Here is a 19,564-nt window from a genome sequence, read left to right as displayed (position 1 = left end):
GATCCGGAGTTCGAGACCAAGCTAGCCAACGTGCTGAAACCCCATCTGTACTATAAATACAAAAATTAGCTGGGTGTGGTGGTGCACGCCTGTAATCTCAGCTCCTCGGGTGGCTGAGGCAGGAGAATTGCTTGAACCTGGGAGGCAGAAGTTGCAGTGAGCTGAGATCACACCACTGCACTCCACCCTGGGCAAAAGAGCAAGACACCATCTCAAAAAAATAATTTGTGATACTGTTTATCCACGGCAGAACTTTTATTCTTAGAAATTTGAGGAATGGGCCAGGTGCGGTGGCTCACGCTTGTAATCCCAGCACTTTGGGAGGCCGAGGCGGGCAGATCACCTGAGGTCGGGAGTTTGAGACCAGCCTGACCAACATGGAGAAACCCAGTCTCTACTAAAAATACAAAATTAGCCAGGTGTGGTAACACATGCCTGTAATCCCAGCTACTTGGGAGGCTGAGGCAGGAGAATCGCTTGAGCCCGGGAGGCAGAGGTTGCAGTGAGCCAAGATCATGCCATTGCACTCCAGCCTGGGCAACAAGAGCAAAACTCTGTCTCAAAAAAAAAAAAAAGAAAAGAAATTTGAGGAAAGATCTAGTTGTGACTTTAGCAAGTTACTTAATATTTCTGTGCCTTGGTTTCTTCATCTGCACAAGGGGGATAATAATAGTACCCATCTTGGAAAGGACTTAGAACAGTGTCTGGCTCATAATAAGTGCTATTATTAGCTTTTCTGAAAATATTGAAGCACCGAGAGGGCATGGACTTTGTCTTGTTCTCTGTCTTCAACACTTTTTGTGTACTAGATTGTGTAGTCACAGTCCCTGCATTCATGGAGCTTGCAATCTAGTCAGCACGTATTACTGTAGATAATAATTTGTGTTCGTAGGAAGATAAACGAATACAGCCTTTATGCTTCCCTTAGAAACTAGTTATTTAAAGAACATCTAGTTGCTGATTTTCTTTTTTTTTTTTTTTTTTTTTGAGACAGAGTCTGGCTCTGTCGCCCAGGCTGGAGTGCAGTGGCGCGATCTCGGCTCACTGCAAGCTCCGCCTCCCGGGTTCACGCCATTCTCCTGCCTCAGCCTCCCGAGTAGCTGGGACTACAGGCGCCCGCCACCTCGCCCAGCTAATTTTTTGTATTTTTAGTAGAGATGGGGTTTCACCGTGTTAGCCAGGATGGTCTCGATCTCCTGACCTCCTGATCCGCCTCCCTTGGCCTCCCAAAGTGCTGGGATTATAGGCGTGACACTGCGCCCGGCCTAATTGCTGATTTTCTACAGTGACAGTGTTGTTTTGTTTGCTTGTTGCAGTTGAAATCCTGAAGGGAATGTTAAGCTGTTAGCCTTGTGGCTGTGCATGCAGCTTTCTGCTTGTTCTGCTGATGGTTGGATCTTCTCTGATGTTTTGGGAGTTGGAAGATGCAGGTTTCAGTTCTAGTTCTGCTGATGATTTTGTACTTCCCTCCAAACAAGTTACTTCTTAACCTTGTCTGTAATTGAAATGTTAGTACTAAATGACTTCTAAGGTTTTTTCCAACTGTTATTTTGTTATTAATCAAATTCTCCAAATTATGTTCTCAGGGAGGGGAGCAGGAATCCGTTGTTATTAATGTATGTTTGCCTTAAAACTGAAGGCTGAAATTTAAATGCTGAGCTCATTTTCATAATTGTATTTTGGTTTTATTTATAGATGCCAGAAGTGGGTGGAGAACTGTAGGAGAGCAGACTTAGAAGATAAAACACCTGATCAGCTAAATAAACATTATCGATTATGTGCCAAACATTTTGAGACCTCTATGATCTGTAGAACTGTGAGTAATAGAAGAGCTTGGTGTCTCTCTGTTTGACTTGATTTCTCTCTCTCTCTCTCTCTCTGGTTGGAAATGTAAGTATTTACCAATGTTGGAAGGTATTCCTATATCCTGCCACTTTAAGATGAAGACAGATTTGGAGCTGAATAGTAACTGTTTCGTTCTTAAAATCCTGATTTTGCCAGGCGCCTATAATCCCAGCACTTTGGGAAGCCGAGGCAGGAAGACCACTTGAGCTCAGGAGTTTGAGACTAGCCTGGGCAACATGGCCAGACGCCATCGCTACAGAAAATACCAAAAAAAACTTGTGAGGTGTGGTGACGTATGCCTGTAGTCCCAGCTACTTGGGAAGCTGAGATGGGAGGATACTTGAGCCCACGAAGTCGGGGCTGCAGAGAGTTGTGTTCATGCCACTACACTCCACTCTGGGCGACAGAGTGAGAGCTTGTCTGGAAAAAAAAACTCAAAATGATTAAAAAAAAAAACAAAAAAAACAAAAAACAACTCTTCTGTTCCTGATGCCCCATTTCTACTCACCCAAGGTAACTACTTTTTTTTTTTAAGACAGTCTCGCTCTGTCACCCAGGCTGGAGTGCAGTGGCGCTATCTCAGCTCACTGCAACCTCTGCCACCTCCCCCACCTCCTGGGCTCAAGCGATTCTCTCTCCTCAGCCTCCCAAGTAGCTGGGATTACAGGCATGTGCCACCATGCCTAGCTAATTTTTGTATTTTTAGTAGAGGTGGGGTTTCTCCATGTTGGCCAGGCTAGTCTCAAACTCCTGACCTCAAGTGACCCTCCCACCTCGGCCTCCCAAAGTGCTGGGATTACATGTATGAGCCTCCACACCCGGCCGAGGTAACCACTTTTAAATATTATTTAGTCTTCAGGAAAATTTTAGATGATTATAAAAGTATATGTTTATTTAAGGTAAAGTTGGTGTTTTTATTTGGAGCTGTTTATCTAGAGCTTTTTTATGAGTAAAATTTTCATCTCGGAATGGAGCTCTTGTTTTCATGTTTTTGTATGTACTATTAGAACCAACTTTTAATTTTTATGTGGTAGATATAATAGTAAACAAATTATCCAGGTAATGTGGAAAAACGTTTTCATCAGTAGTATGTAATTTCATATCAGGACCTACTGTTAACTGTGTGAGCTTGGCCAAGTCACTTCCCCTCTTTGGGCCCCAGTTCCTAATAAGGAGATTAGGCCAGGTAATTCCTGAGTTCTAAGATTTTTAACCCTCTGTGATTCTCTTGCTGTAATTTATAAAAGGCACAAATAAGGCAAATTTGATTGAAATGAAGCAGACTTGTTTCAGTGTAACTAATGTAACACCTCAGATACTGGGATAGACATAAACTTGATTCAAAGGTACACTATATGTTGTTATGCAGCAATTTATTTTGATATTTTTTTCAGATACATTTTGCAGAGGCATCAGAAAACTAAAGAATGATTGGGTTATTTTATTTCTCAAAATTAATTGAAGCAGATACTTGTGAAGTCATTGGGAGGTGAGCCAATTCCGGTTCAACAGTTTAATCACAAATATTTGAGGAATATTTTTGCCTTGATTTGTTAAAAGGGTAATAATGATCAACCAAAATAAAAGGTTTCGTATGTTTAAAAGGCAAACTACTTTTAAGTTCTTGACATTAAGTAAAAATATCCCAAATTGTTTTAAATACATTTGCCATATGCATTTTTGCATTTTTATTTTAGTAATAAATATGGTCTCTTAATTAGTAATAAATATGGTATCTTAATTAGATAATTCTAACCAGATTGTGAGAAATTTAAAGGCTAGTTCATTCTTACATTCTTTAGTTAGAGAATAGAACAGAAAGATGAGCCAGGTTTGCTTTTTAAATTTCTAAGTGATTCTTCAATCTTGAATAAATGAATCCAAATGTGAGAAAATGTTCTTTCTATATGTCTAGGAGATGTTGTTATTAAAAACTGGATTTCTGGGCTGGGTATGGTAGCTCACACCTGTAATCCCAGCACTTTGGGAGGCTGAGGCGGGCGGATCATTTGCGGTCAGGAGTTTGAGACCAGCCTGGCCAACAGGGGGAAACCCCTTTTCTACTAAAAATACCAAACAGAACAAAACAAAAAAAATTTTGCTGGGCATGGTGGTGCACACGTGTAATCCCAGCTGCTCAGGAGGCTGAAACAGGAGAATCGCTTGAACCCAGGAGGCCGAGGTTGCAGTGAGGTGAGATTGTGCCACTGCACTTCAGCCTTGGTGACAGAGTGAGACTGTGTCTCAAAAACAAACAAACAAACAAAAACCCCTGGATTTTCTGATACCTGTATCTAAATGTTGAAGAGTTTTGGCTTTATTAGTTTGGCATTGAAGATCTCATCAGTAGCAAGGCACAGTGGCACATGTCTGTAGTCCCAGCTACTCAGGAGTCCAGGGCTGAAGGATTGCTTGAGCCTGGGCGTTCAGAGCCAGCCTGGGCAACATGGTGGTGAGACCCTGTCTTTAAACAAACAGACAAAAAAAAAGATTTCATCAGTAAACATTCATGACCACTGAATTTGGCCGGAGCCAAATATTTTATTATTTTGATGCTAGAGTAAGATTATTGTTTTATGCTCAAACCTTAATTCAGCAGTTAAAGATTAAATCTTGATACTGAGATATTTGATATCATACGTAGTAATTGAATATTGTCTTTTTTTGGCATGTGTCCTTATAGATATTTATATTTTTATTATTATTTTTTGAGACAGGGTCTCACTCTGTTGCCTAAGCTGGGGTGCAGTGGCGCAGTCATGGCTCACTGCAACCCCGACCTCCCAGGCTCAAGCAATCCTCCCCGCTGAGCCTCCCAAGTAGCTGGAACTACAGGCACGTGTCACCATACCTCGCTAATTTTTGTATTTTTTGTAGAGATGGAGTTTTGCCATGTTACCTAAGCTGGTCTTGAACTCCTGGGGTCAAGCCGTCTACCCGGCCAAGGCCTCCCGAAGTGTTGCAATTACAGGTGTGAGCCAACATTCCTGGCCAAAATAAATATTTATAAAATGTCATTTTTTTCATTCATACATTCTGTTTTCTGATCTATAATATCCTTGCTTTATTTGCAAATAGAAAATCAATTTGATTTGACTTTTAAAAATTTGTTAAAATGTTTTATTCCTCCCCTCCTTATTTAATAATTAGTAAGATATCAAGAATTGACTGTGTATGTGTTTTTGCTTATTTTGGGGACATTTGCTCGGTGTGAAAGATGGGGGAGCTTTGAGTATAATAACTTGTACTCCCTTCAGTGATTGTGTCCCTAACCAATTCCTCATTCAGCCTCCCTAGTAGACTCAGGATCACGAGCCCAGCACTAGAAGTTGAGTGTTACTAGGAAGTCAGAGAATCATCTTTGTGTTTTCTATTATGGCATGGAATTGAACTAGAAAATATTGACTCTGAATAGAAATTCATCCCAAATGTGTTTAACAACTCTTTGGGTACAACCCAAGATAGTGTGTTCCATTTAGATACATGTTTTCCCTTCATGTCTTCCTGACCTCCCTTCCTTGGGTGAACAAATTTAGAAGCTGTTATTTTTGTTTGGCATGTTCTTTGAACATGCTTAGATATTTTGAAATAATCACTGCTTCCAAGAAAGCTTGTTTAAATGAAGTATGTCTTTATCATTGCAAATTTAGGAAGAAATTAAAGGCACTATTCTTTGGACTGTCTGGGGGAGTGTAATAGCAGTTATTTATTACTGTCCCTTTTAATAAGCTTCTTGTCTCTTACTCAGCCTCCTCAGGGCTGGCAGTAGAACTGTTACCATCTAAGTATGCATCCAGCTTCTAGCCAAGTTGGATGAAATTAACAGGAAGTAGGGTAGAGTATGATCATTCTTTCATAAGATGATTAGGACTTGAAAGAAATACAGAAATACCTAGATTAGCATTTGCAAAAATGTGATTATGTATATCAATATCACTTGTGGCGTGAGAGTTGGTTTCATGTGGCAGATGAATCAATTTTTATTTTAGAAGTTTTGTAGTATGTGTTAAAAACATAAAATTTGTAAAAACTTTTTTAAAAACATAAGATAAAAACATCAGATCATTCTCCTACAGTTTTATTACTTAAGACAGTGTTAACTAAAAAATGAGTAGATTGTGTAAAAATACAGATGGTAATATAACTGAAATGACAAGCATTGTGATCATTAGTATGTGAATAATTTCATTTTAGGAAATGTTGATCTAGTTCAATACCAGAATTTTATTCAGAAAAAGAAACTGGGGCCCAAAAAGGGAAAGTAATTTAGCCAGGGTATCTTAGTGAGTCACTCACTGGTAGAGTTTGGACTAGTTCCTAGGTCTCCTGGGTCCCAGTCCAATATTTTCACTGTGCCTTGATGCGTCTCAGTAATATTAGCAAAAGTGGAACATTAGGTAAAATAGGGATGCATTATTATGGAACATACAAGAGTACAGATTATTTTGGGAGACTTGTACCTCCTGTAGATTTGGTGGGCTCATGGAAGGACAGTACAGATAAAGTAGCTGGGATGCTGAATTAGAAACAGATATGCAAAATGCAAGTACATTTTATGTTTTATGCCTACCTTCAATTCAGTTTCTTAATTTATAATAGATTGCCAGAAGGGCAAATGCAGGCACAGTTGGAAATAGTAGACTGACCTGAACTGACATCAAATTCTGTAAGTCTCTATACATTATAGAGCTGGAGTTGAAGGAATATTGTGGAGGTCATTAACATAGAATTTTATTGATGTGTAATGTATTTATAAGGACCAACTCTGAATTAACACAATTTTCTTTTTCAGAGTCCTTATAGGACAGTTCTTCGAGATAATGCAATACCAACAATATTTGATCTTACCAGTCATTTGAACAACCCACATAGTAGACATAGAAAACGAATAAAAGAACTGGTATGTCTATGTACTTTCAGCTTTCCCACCTTCCCCCATAATACTATGAAATCAAATACAGATGCATTTATGTTAAAATTAATCCAAATTACTCTCTATTTCAGAGGTAATGTAACGGGAAATAAATGTTACGGTTGTTAAATAGCCTAGATGTGAGATGATGAGTTTTAGTATTTAAATTGGAAAATCTCCGTCAAAGTTAGCCAGTTGATACTTGTTGACTTGGTCCAGAGTGTACTGTTAATTACAGGCCACTAGCTCATTCCCTTCTGGAGAAGAAGGAAAAAGCTACCTTTTCTTTCGTAGTAAGGAAAATAGAGCTGAGGTGTTTCCAGAGTTCAGCACAAAGGAATAAAGAAAGGGAAAGTGTAAAAGTGGAGACATGGAATGTTTTAAAGATAAGGTTTCTATCACTATTAAATATGGACAGGGTTTAGAAAAAACATTGAAATCTCTGTATATGGCATAATTTACACATATTCTTATGTTCCTTGGATATCCTTCAGTTCTGAGGATTGACACCTATCTGTATTTTGTTGACCTTAGGTGAACAGAAGTACAGTAACTCCTTAGTCCATGGCTTTTTGTCATCATTGCCACTAGCAAGGCCCTTATTTTGCTTTATTATTTTTCCTTCTTCACCCGCTATTACCATTACCATTCCTTTCCCTACCAGTTGGTGTCCATGCTAGTGTATTTAATATATGTCCTATCAGTCCACCTACTGTGTGCTTTTTAAAGATAGCATTTATCTAATTTTCCTTATTCTATGCTTACCTGTCTATTTAGATATTTTATCCATTTGGAGTTAGTATGTATGATGTACAGTAGGGATCTATAATAACTTTTTCTCCTTATAGAGAAACTGTTTTCCCAACATGGTCTGTTAATTCTTCCTTTCGTCCACTGGCATAAAATGCCACCTCTGTTATATAACAAGTTTACATAAGGCTGTTTTAGGGAGTTCTGTTCCATTTCACTGTATTATTTGTTTGCAACTATACCACACTTTTATTACCATGGCATTGTAATATATCTTACTTTGAAATAAGGTGATTGTTTAACTCTTCTTTTTCTTAACTATTTGTGGACCTTTATTCCTCCCTATGAATTTTTTTTCCCCCCCCTAGACAGAACCTCACTCTGTCACCCAGGCTGGAGTGCAGTGGCATGATCTTGGCTCACTGCAACCTCCACCTCCCGGTTTCCAGCAATTCTCCTGCCTCAGCCTCCCAAGTAGCTGAGACTACAGGCGCTCACCACCACGCCTGACTAATTTTGTATTTTTAGTAGAGACGCGGTTTTGCCATGTCAGCCAGGCTGGTCTCGAACCCCTGACCTCAAGTGATCCGCCCACCTCGGCCTCCCAAAGTGCTGGGATTATAGACGTGAGCCACCGGCCTCCTCCATATGAATTTGAAAGTCCTTTTGTCAAGTTCTCCTAGAACTTCTTTTGGGATTTTCATTATAATTGCTTTGAATTGACATCTTTACAATATTAGCTATTGTAAATTTGTTACTAGTTTAGTATTACTGTTAGTAAACGAATATTACTAGTTTACTGTTACAGTATAAACTATTGTAAAGTATTAACTAGTTCTATCCATGAATAGAAAAAAAATCCCATAAAATACCTATCAAATAACAGCAATCATTGACAAAACTAAATACTAATTTTTTGAAAAGAATATTAGAATACTTTTAGGAGTACAGAAAATGAAAAATTTTGAGAGCTTTTGTTACAGTTCTTTAAATGAGAATGTATACATTCTTCCTTAGATCACTTCTTAAATACATTATGGTTCTTATTGATATAGATGATATATTCTGGTTGAAATTGTTTCCAGCACTTTTGAAGAACTTCTTTTTAAGTTAATCCTAATAAGTCTTCTGAGTTTTTCCTCTGTTACTGATTGTATCATCTGCAAATAAGGAGAAATTTGTCTCTTTCAGTTCTTATTATTTTAATTTTTTCTGTTGCCTGTCTTGTTTAGTCAAGATCCCGGTACTATGTTGAACAATTCTAGTAATGTCATACTTGCCTTGCCGCATTAAGTATAATGTTTGCTGTTGGTATTGTTAGTTTTTATCAAGTTAAGGAAATTCCCTTCTACTCCCATATTCAGAGTTTTGTTGTTTTTTTTTAAGACGGAGTCTCACTCTGTCACCCAGGCCAGAGTGCAGTGGGGCAGACAATGCTCACTGCAGCCTCCACCTCCTGGGCTGAAGCAATCCTCTTACCTCAGCCCCCCAAGTAGCTGGGACAACAGGTGTGTGCCACCATGCCTGACTTATTTTTTTGTATTTTTTTTTTTATAGATGGGGTCATGCCATGTTGCCCAGTTTCATCTCAAACTCCTGGGCTCAAGCAGTCCTCCTACCTCAGCCCTCCAAAGTGCTGGGATTACAATAGTGAGCCACCACGCCTGACCTATATTCTGTTTTTATATTTAACTTATCACATGCTTTCATTGCATGTATTTAATAGAAAAGTTCATTTTTTTCATTCTTTAATGCAATAAGTAATACTAATGGATTTTCTGTGAACCATCTGCATTTCTGTAATGAACTCTAGTTGATTGCAATATGTCTGTTTGCTTTTATATACCATTGGATTCAGTTGGTCAATATTTTATTTAGGATTTTACATTTGTGAATCTTGGCCTGTAACTTTTTTTTCATGTACTCTTATTACCCAGTTATAATATCAAGGTTCTATTGGCCTCATAAAATAAGTTGGGTATCTTTTTTTTTTTTTTTTTTCTTCTAGAAAAATTTTGTATAGGTAGGTGTTATCTGCTCTTGAAAGTAAGGTAGAACTTGGTAAAACCATTAGATGGCTTGGGGTGGGTGAGGGAAAGTTTTGATTGCCATTCTGCTGTCTTAATTGGTTTTCTCTTTCTTCTTGTGTTTTGTTAATGTTTCCAAAAGTTTATGAAACTTTAATAATCTTTTCAAAGAACCAGTAGTTTTGTCAGTGATTGTTGTACTTATGAACTATTTTATTGGTTTTTCCTTGATGAGGGTGATATATTTTTTGACTCTTTTTATAGCTTCTTGAATGTTTAGCTCATATTTATGTGTATTCAAAGCTATAAAAGTCTTTCTTAGGTCCATTTTAGCTATACCCCACAACTTTAGACATATAGTGCTGTCATGTCTTTCTGTAGGTATTTTGTAATTTCTCTATTTTGTTAACATAGATTGTTTTTCTTAGTTTCCAGGTGTGGAACTATTTTTAAAAGCTATTTGATATTTTAAATTTTAAATGTTATTAAGAGATACATAGAGGATACATATAGTCTATGTGATGTTGATTCTTTCTGATTTTTTTGCATCCATTATTGCTATTCAAGTCTGTGCCAGCCTGATTCTTGTTCCTTTTTAGGTAATCTTTTTCTCCCTCAAAGCTTTTTAGAAGTTTTCTTTATATTTGACATTTTAAAATTTGCTAACCTATATCTAGATGTGAGTTTTTTTCTTATGTACCTTAATTTGTCCTCTTACAACTGAGGACTTACATCTTAAATTCTGAGAAATCCTTAGTTTTTATTTTTCTTTATGCATTTTCCCCTCTATTTGTTTATTTCTATTTTCCTGGGACTTCTCTTAGATGAATACTGACACTTACATTACAGTCCTCCATATCAGCTTTCTTCTTGGTGTCCATGGAGGACTGATTCCAGGACCTTCCCTCAGAGAGCAAAATCCACAGATACTTGATTCCCTTATATAAAGTGGTGTAGTATTTGCATATAACTTACACACATCCTCCTGTATACTTTAAATCATTTATAATACCTAATACAATGTAGTGCTATGTAAATAGTTGTTATATTACATTGTTTAGAGAATAATGACAAGAACAAAAATCTGTGTGTTCAGTATAGACACAACCATCCTTTTTTTTTTGAGACAGAGTTTCGCTCTTGTTGCCCAGGCTGGAGTGCAAGGGTGCGATCTCAGCTCACCGCAACCTCCGCCTCCCGGGTTCAAGCAATTTTCCTGCCTCAGCCTCCCGAGTAGCTGGGATCACAGGCGTGTGCTACCACGCCCGGCTCATTTTGTATTTTTAGTAGAGACGAGGTTTCTCCATGTTGGTCAGGCTGGTCTCGAGCTCCCGACCTCAGGTGATCCTCCCACCTCAGCTTCCCAAAGTGCTGGGATTACAGACGTGAGCCACCATGCCCGGCACAACCATCCATTTTTAAATAATACCTAGATTATTTATGATACTTAATACATTTATGTGTTTGTAACACCTACTACAATGTAAATGTTATGTAAATAGTTATGCTACATTATATAGGGGAATAATGAGAAAAAAAGTCTGTACATGCTCAAGATAGATACAACCATCCATTTTTTTCCCCGGCATTTCAATGCATGGTTGGTTGAATCCATAGATACGAAGTGTAATATGTATCAGGATGAGGAGTTCAATCACTTGCTGTCCTGTAGCTATCATTTCCCTGTAGTCTGTCCCTCAGAGAGCCTCACATATCTCACAACAGGCATACTCTTCCTGACCCACCATCCTTATAAACGTGCAGTTCATAGGATAAGGAGGGGATGTCCAGGTTGACCAGCCTGCTGATGTTTCTTGTTATCAGCACCATGTCCAGTGCTGCCCAACAGGCATCCTGCTGTCTTCAGCTGTCACTAGCATTGCTGCTTTTCTGCCACAAAAAGTAACAGAGTGGCTCATGATTTAAGCATTGTAGAGGGTTGGAAGGAAAGTAAAGGATGCAGCTGGAAAGTTCTTCCTTTGTCTAACCCTGTTGGTGCCACTTGGCCTGCTATGCTCTGTGTATCTCTTCCATGCTGGTACTCTTTCACCTTCCGCTTCTCAGGGATTTCTCATCACTTTTGTGTTGAGTCCTGAGATTCAGCAATCTCCTTCTTATGGGACATCTCCAGGGTTAAATTCGGAAGTAAGATGATATGTGTCCTCTTGAATTTAACTCCAAGTGCCATGTTGTATTTTTGTGCCTTTCATTAGCCAGTAAACACTTATAACCCAAAGTTACGATGATTTAGGTAGAAAATAAGTAAAATGATGTATTCTTTTTTCCCTAAGACTTTGTTATAACCTTGGAGTCATTAAGAGCTTATTCTGGTTTTCTCATTGTCTGTCTGTTTGAAGAATGTATACTATATAAAGAATTTATGCTCTTGAAAGAATTAAATGGACTCAATAGGCATTTGTATTTGTGAGTCTAAGATGATACACTAGAGGTCAGTTTTTTAAAGATGATTTGTTTTTTTCTTTTTTTTTTCTTGACATTTAGAGTGAAGATGAAATCAGGACACTGAAACAGAAAAAAAGTAAGTGATAGTGTTAATGACTCAACTTCTGAATGCCTTTTAAAAAGGCCTTGACCTGGTAAGGACAAATAAATATGTTCTGTGTTGAAAACCTACCTTGAGAATGAATGTAGGAGTGTGCTCAACTTTGTCCTGTGTTTTGGAATTATCTATGAGACTAAAGTCTAATTTTAGTTTGTGTTTATTGAGTGCTGCAATGCCACACACTATGCTATATGCAGGCCTCATGGAGGTGACGCCTCCTCTCTCAGTGTGGTAGGGATGGCAGGCACACAGTGCTCCATTGTAGGGAAGGAAGGGCAACAGTAGAGGCATGCACTGAATCTCTTTTCTGGCCACCCAGTTGTGGTATGTAATAAATTCTTGGTAAATGTTTAAGGACTAAATGCTGTGGGGGCACATAGTGCCATTGTGAGTAGTGGTCACAACAGCCTTTCTGTAGGTGCTGATGTCCAAATTATGTCACCAAAGGACGAGGGCTAGTGGCTGTTTTTCTTCTTGTCAGTTATTAGTTACTCCTCCTCCTCTATTTCTTCCTCCTATTGCTGTTATTATTAACATAGTATTTTATTGAGTGCTTACTGATGCCAAGTCATTGTTCTAAGTGCTTTACTTGCATTAATTAATTCTCACAATAGCCGTGAGATAAGTACTGTTATTTCCCTCTTTATGGATGAGGAGATATGGACTTGGGCAAAGAGAGGGAAAGGTATTCTGTGCATGAAACAGGGTGCTGTTTGGGGGAACTACACTCATTTTAGTGTTGTTAAAGTTTTTGATAACCCATTAGGGTTAGAAAATGAGCCTAGAGAGGACCCCAGAGGCCAGAACTTGCAGACTTGTGGGCTATTAGCAATAGGGAACCATTGAGGGGTTTGTAAGTAGGTGATAACAGGGACGTGATTTCCATAGAGTACTCTGTTGGATTAGAAGAGGTAACACTGGAGGCACGGAGGCTAGTTGGACTGTCAGCTGACCAAATAAAAGTTGAAAGGCCTTGAATTAAGGCAATGGTAGAGAGACTAAAGGGAATAGATTCAAGGAACTTAAGAAATTTGTATACCTATGACACCTAGGAAAGATGCCCAAAAGAAGAGGGACTTGACTTTTCAGTTTGTACTCTTTGCTCTTTAATGAACTTCTTTTTGAAAAAAATAAAAGCAAGAGAATTAGTACTTGTTAATTGGAAGTGGAGAAATAATGGAGAGAGGGAGGGAGCCAGCCAGGCAGGCGTCCAGGATAACCTCTTGCTTTCTGGCTTGGGAAGCCTCCCTAGTATAGAACCACTGCTGTGTCACGTATGATGAATAGCAGTGTCATCTGATTTGAGGAGGGGTGAAGGAAGGATGCTCCCTGCATTTTGCTGAACCCTTATGAAGCTCTGAAGCATGGATCACACGGGCTCCAGTCAGACTAGATTTCCCTTTGTACTTGGACAGCCTGCTTTCCTCTTCTACCTTAGTGCTTTTGCTGGAATAATTCTCACCAACTGAAATGCCCTCCTTGTTCATGTCTCCCTTATTTATCCTTGTCATCAAATGCAACTTCTGAATTTTTGTTTCTCCCCACCACCCTCTGTAGTCTTTTTTCTTTTTGAGACAGAGTCTCACTCTGTTGCCCAGCCTGGAGTGCAGTGGCGCAGTCTCGCCTCACTATAACTTCTGCCTCCCGGGTTCAGATGATTCTCATGCCTCAGCCTCCCAAGTAGCTGGGACTACAGGCATGTGCCACCACGCCCAGCTAATTTTTGTATTTTTAGTAGAGATGGGGTTTCACCATATTGGCCAGGCTGGTCTCAAACTCCTGACCTCGTGATCCACCCACCTCAGCCTCCCAGAGTGCTGGGATTACAGGCGTAAGCCACTGCACCCGGCCCTAGTCTTATGTTCTAAGAACTAGGTTTTAACTGTGCCTCCTCAGATTTGGATTCTTTTCCTACAGTCACCACTGACCTGTATGACTATGGGCAGGGCATTTAACCTGTAGGGCCTCAGTTTTCCTATCCCCTATGAAGAGATTAGGCTAAGATGTGTGATATTCTAATACTAGCCCTAAGAGTTACATTAATCTCCTTTATATTATACTGGTTTGTACAGTTGTCCCATCTCCCATATAAATGTGTGGCATAATGGTTTGATAAAAACAGCATCAGCATGGATCTTGGAGCCAGACACACTTGGATTTCAACTTTACTTCCATTCTTCTAACTGTATTTGTGATCTTGGGCAAGTTATTTAGTGTCCTTGTTTGTCAAGTGGGGCCGATACCACCTGCCTGAACAGAGAGTAATGTGATGCATATAAAATACTAAGCACAGTACCTTAGTAATTAGTTCTGTCCCACTTTGTTTTTCTGAGGGCGTGGACTGTCATTCATTACATATGTGGAATGTCTTGTTAAGTGTATTTTAAAAATTAGGCCGGATGTGGTATCTCACACCTTTAATCATTGTACTTTGGAGCTGAGGTGGGAGGATCACTTGAGGCCAGGAGTTCAAGACCAGCCTGAGCAACATAGTGAGACCCCCCCCCTCTACTTCTTTAAAAAAAAAAAAAAATTATTCCTATCTTATAACAGCATTTACATCTAGGATTAAAATATATCTCTTTACACTGTTTGTCTCTCTCACTAGAATGTGTCTTATCTTAGTGTCTTATTTTAATCTCTGTCCTAGTCTGTGGTCTAGTAAATGCCCTATGAATATTGAATGAATGAGTTTGTGGATTTTAAATATTTAACCAAAGATGTAATATTTTTTGTTGTGTATGGTTTTTCATGAGCCTGTTTGTAAAATTAATTCTTTGTTTTCCAGTTGATGAAACTTCTGAGCAGGAACAAAAACATAAAGAAACCAACAATAGCAATGCTCAGAACCCCAGCGAAGAAGAGGGTGAAGGGCAAGATGAGGACATTTTACCTCTAACCCTTGAAGAGAAGGAAAACAAAGAATACCTAAAATCTCTATTTGAAATCTTGATTCTGATGGGAAAGCAAAACATACCTCTGGATGGACATGAGGCTGATGAAATCCCAGAAGGTCTCTTTACTCCAGATAACTTTCAGGCACTGCTGGAGTGTCGGATAAATTCTGGTGAAGAGGTTCTGAGAAAGCGGTTTGAGACAACAGCAGTTAACACGTTGTTTTGTTCAAAAACACAGCAGAGGCAGATGCTAGAGATCTGTGAGAGCTGTATTCGAGAAGAAACTCTCAGGGAAGTGAGAGACTCACACTTCTTTTCCATTATCACTGATGATGTAGTGGACATAGCAGGGGAAGAGCACCTACCTGTGTTGGTGAGGTTTGTTGATGAATCTCATAACTTAAGAGAGGAATTTATAGGCTTCCTGCCTTATGAAGCCGATGCAGAAATTTTGGCTGTGAAATTTCACACTATGATAACTGAGAAGTGGGGATTAAATATGGAGTATTGTCGTGGCCAGGCTTACATTGTCTCTAGCGGATTTTCTTCCAAAATGAAAGTTGTTGCTTCTAGACTTTTAGAGAAATATCCCCAAGCTATCTACACACTCTGCTCTTCCTGTGCCTTAAATATGTGGTTGGCAAAATCAGTACCTGTTATGGGAGTATCTGTTGCATTAGGAACAATTGAGGAAGTTTGTTCTTTTTTCCATCGATCACCACAACTGCTTTTAGAACTTGACAACGTAATTTCTGTTCTTTTTCAGAACAGTAAAGAAAGGGGTAAAGAACTGAAGGAAATCTGCCATTCTCAGTGGACAGGCAGGCATGATGCTTTTGAAATTTTGGTGGAACTCCTGCAAGCACTTGTTTTATGTTTAGATGGTATAAATAGTGACACAAATATTAGATGGAATAACTGTATAGCTGGCCGAGCATTTGTACTCTGCAGTGCAGTAACAGATTTTGATTTCATTGTTACTATTGTTGTTCTTAAAAATGTCCTATCTTTTACAAGAGCCTTTGGGAAAAACCTCCAGGGGCAAACCTCTGATGTCTTCTTTGCAGCCGGTAGCTTGACTGCAGTACTGCATTCACTCAACGAAGTGATGGAAAATATTGAAGTTTATCATGAATTTTGGTTTGAGGAAGCCACAAATTTGGCAACCAAACTTGATATTCAAATGAAACTCCCTGGGAAATTCCGCAGAGCTCACCAGGGTAACTTGGAATCTCAGCTAACCTCTGAGAGTTACTATAAAGAAACCCTAAGTGTCCCAACAGTGGAGCACATTATTCAGGAACTTAAAGATATATTCTCAGAACAGCATCTCAAAGCTCTTAAATGCTTATCTCTGGTACCCTCAGTCATGGGACAACTCAAATTCAATACGTCAGAGGAACACCATGCTGACATGTATAGAAGTGACTTACCCAATCCTGACACGCTGTCAGCTGAGCTTCATTGTTGGAGAATCAAATGGAAACACAGGGGGAAAGATATAGAGCTTCCGTCCACCATCTATGAAGCCCTCCACCTGCCTGACATCAAGTTTTTTCCTAATGTGTATGCATTGCTGAAGGTCTTGTGTATTCTTCCTGTGATGAAGGTTGAGAATGAGCGGTATGAAAATGGACGAAAGCGTCTTAAAGCATATTTGAGGAACACTTTGACAGACCAAAGGTCAAGTAACTTGGCTTTGCTTAACATAAATTTTGATATAAAACACGACCTGGATTTAATGGTGGACACATATATTAAACTCTATACAAGTAAGTCAGAGCTTCCTACAGATAATTCCGAAACCGTGGAAAATACCTAAGAGACTTTTAAAAATAGGCTTTCTTATATTTGATATTTGGAAGAAAAGCCGTAAGATGTATGTAGGCCACTTAATCACTAAATATCTTTGCCTATAGGACTCTATTGAATACATTAGCCATTGATAATCTACCTGTTTAAATGGCCCCTGTTTGAACTCTCAAGCTTTGAAGACCTACCTGTTCTTCCAGAAGAGAACGTTGAAAGTGCCATGTTTCCTTTTGCGTGATCTCTATTGACGGCACTCTGGAATTGTTTAAGTCATTTTAGACATAGCATTTATTATCACTGTGGATCTCTACTTGTTGGGTGTTATGAATTCTTTGAAGAAATATATTTTGAAGAGGTGTGGGAGAAAGGAATACATTTTATAAAATGTTATAGTGAAGCCCACAATTGACCTTTGACTAATAGGAGTTTTAAGTATATTAAAAATCTATACTGGACAGTTGCAAGAAATTACCGGAGAAAAGCTTGTGAGCTCGCCAAACAAGGATTTCGTGTAGATTTTGTCTTTCTCGAACTTAAAGGAACAAATGACAAAGTTTGAATGGAAAAGCCTGCTGTTGTCCACATCTCGTTGCTGTTTACATTCCTTTGTGGAGCCTACATCTTCCTAAGCTTTGTAGCAGGTATATGTTGAACACTTCTGTTTCATGGTTGAGACAGAATCAGAGGCCATGGGTACTGACAACTGATTTGTCTGGTTTTTTTTTCTGTCTTTTCCCATGACTCTTATCTACTGCCTCATCTTGATTTATAAGCAAAACCTGGAAAACCTACAAAATAAGTGTTGTGGTTTATCTAGAAAAATATGGAAAATATTGCTGTTATTTTTGGTGAAGAAAATCAATTTTGTATAGTTTATTTCAATCTAAATAAAATGTGAATTTTGTTTAAAGCTTAGGCACATTATTTTTTGGGGGGGGTCAAAACATTCTTGTGTAAATTCTCTTAAAAAACGTTTGATAAACAGCTTCACAATTCAACGTGAGTCTTTTGTATGTGGTTTACTACTTGGGTTATAGAAAAAAACAATTAAGAAAGTATTAAATGTAAGGTTCACCCAACTAGGTTTTTTGTTTTTTTTTTAATGTACTGTGTGGGCCCTGATATAAATTGTCAGAGTTTGTCTTACTGTTGCTGGCTAAAATGAATGCAGAGGTGTTAATGAATTATTTTATGTTGGGAGTAAGTGTTTCTTGAGCTTCAGAAACCAGAGTGGTGTGTATTTGCTGGACTGCCGAGAATGATAGCCCACAGTCCATTTCTTTGTCCTAGGAAAGCCCACAGATGTGTCAAATCAGGACACATTATGCATGCAGCTTATCAAAAAGATAACAAGAGTTTATCTTGTAGCCAGGGCTCTAAGAGATGCCTCTGTCCTTGGCAGAAAGAACTGATCAAGTTCATGATGGCAGGATGACAATGAAGGAAACACAAAGCTGGTGTTTCAATACATTCATCCTGTTCTTAGGGCACTTAAGAGTGGTGTGGGGGGTAAAAAAAAGAGTGGTGTGACCTTGGCAGATTACTTAACCTGGGTCAGTTTCCTCAACCATACAATCTACCTTAAGGTTGTGCTATGAGGGTTAATTAATTTATCATCGGTGACCTATTGCTGCTTAACATTACCCCCAAATTTAATGGTTTAAAGAATTGCTTTACCATTTCTCACAGTTCTGTGGGTTGGTTGAGTAGTTCTTCTGCTAGTCTCATCTGGGCTCTCTGCATTCAGCTGGGAGGGTGGCTGGGGACTGAATATGATGACTGGGCTTCTCCATGTGGTCTTTTATCTTGCGCTATGTAATGGTGGTCTCAAGAGTACCAGGAAAGCAAAGGCAGTGGCTTCAAAGCCTGGACTCAGTAATTCAGAGCATCACTTTCACCACATTCTTTTGGTCAAAGCAAGTCACTTGGCCAGTCTAGATTCGAAGGATGAGGAAATAGACTCCTTTTGTTGGGAGGAGCTACAAAATAATGGCCCCCTTTTCAGTCTGCCACAATAATGTATCCAAAAACATTCATGCAACAAGCATTAGTTAAAGATGCCCATCATTTGTTTTTATAATGTATGTATATTCTCTAATTTGGGAGTCTACTGAAAGCTTAAAAACCTAATTTATTAAAAGATGTTTTCAACAAACTGATCTTTGATGGTAGGTTGAATCAGTGCACTGATGAAACAGGTTGTCTTTTGCAAGATGAGATAATTTAGAAAGTGGTAGGTGTCATGACCATTCCACAAATATAAGTTGAATGCTTACTGTGTGCCAGGCTTATTGGCTAAGTGCTGGCAATACCCAGTGCATTTCTGACTCACCAAGCTTACAGCCTAGAGTTGGCCCACAGTTGGCCCATAAGTACATACAATTGTACGTACTTATAACTACACACACACAAACTTCATAGACTTCAGTAAATCTGATTTATTGAAATTAAAGGAAAGGAAAATAACATATAGAGTATCCACAAAAGTCTTGTACAGTTTTTTAAAAATAAGGTCTGTATCATATCTAAATAGTTTGCAAATGTACTAGGAAAGACGTTCAAGATTTAGCATATCTAATCAGAGGAATTTTTGCTTTTGACATATCTCTGTTTTTTTTGGAAAAAGAAAGTTACACAGTTGAAGCCTGATGTAGGATGTGTGACCTGTGAAATAAGCGGGAACAAACGCTTTATTAATAATTCTATGTAATTTTCAGTTAATTCTTAGAATAATTCCTGCGAAGTAAGTAGTAGTTGG

General features: G+C 38.7%; 1 protein-coding gene across 1 annotated transcript in view; it reads left to right on the top strand.

Moving 5' to 3' along the window:
* Nucleotides 1-17,716, top strand: part of THAP12 (THAP domain containing 12) — a 31,220-nt gene extending 13,504 nt beyond the window's left edge. Inside the window, exons 2-5 of the mRNA XM_054439842.2 lie at nt 1,696-1,816; nt 6,638-6,745; nt 12,037-12,073; nt 14,886-17,716. Coding sequence (XP_054295817.1) covers nt 1,696-1,816; nt 6,638-6,745; nt 12,037-12,073; nt 14,886-16,816 — 2,197 coding nt within the window. The 3' untranslated portion in view covers nt 16,817-17,716. The remainder of the gene's footprint in view (nt 1-1,695; nt 1,817-6,637; nt 6,746-12,036; nt 12,074-14,885) is intronic.
* Nucleotides 17,717-19,564: the final 1,848 nt, after the last annotated feature.

Source organism: Pongo pygmaeus, chromosome 9, assembly GCF_028885625.2.
Source record: "Pongo pygmaeus isolate AG05252 chromosome 9, NHGRI_mPonPyg2-v2.0_pri, whole genome shotgun sequence".
Taxonomy (NCBI): domain Eukaryota; kingdom Metazoa; phylum Chordata; class Mammalia; order Primates; family Hominidae; genus Pongo; species Pongo pygmaeus.
Note: the sequence above shows the minus strand (reverse complement) of the source record. Positions and strands in the feature narration are given on the sequence as shown.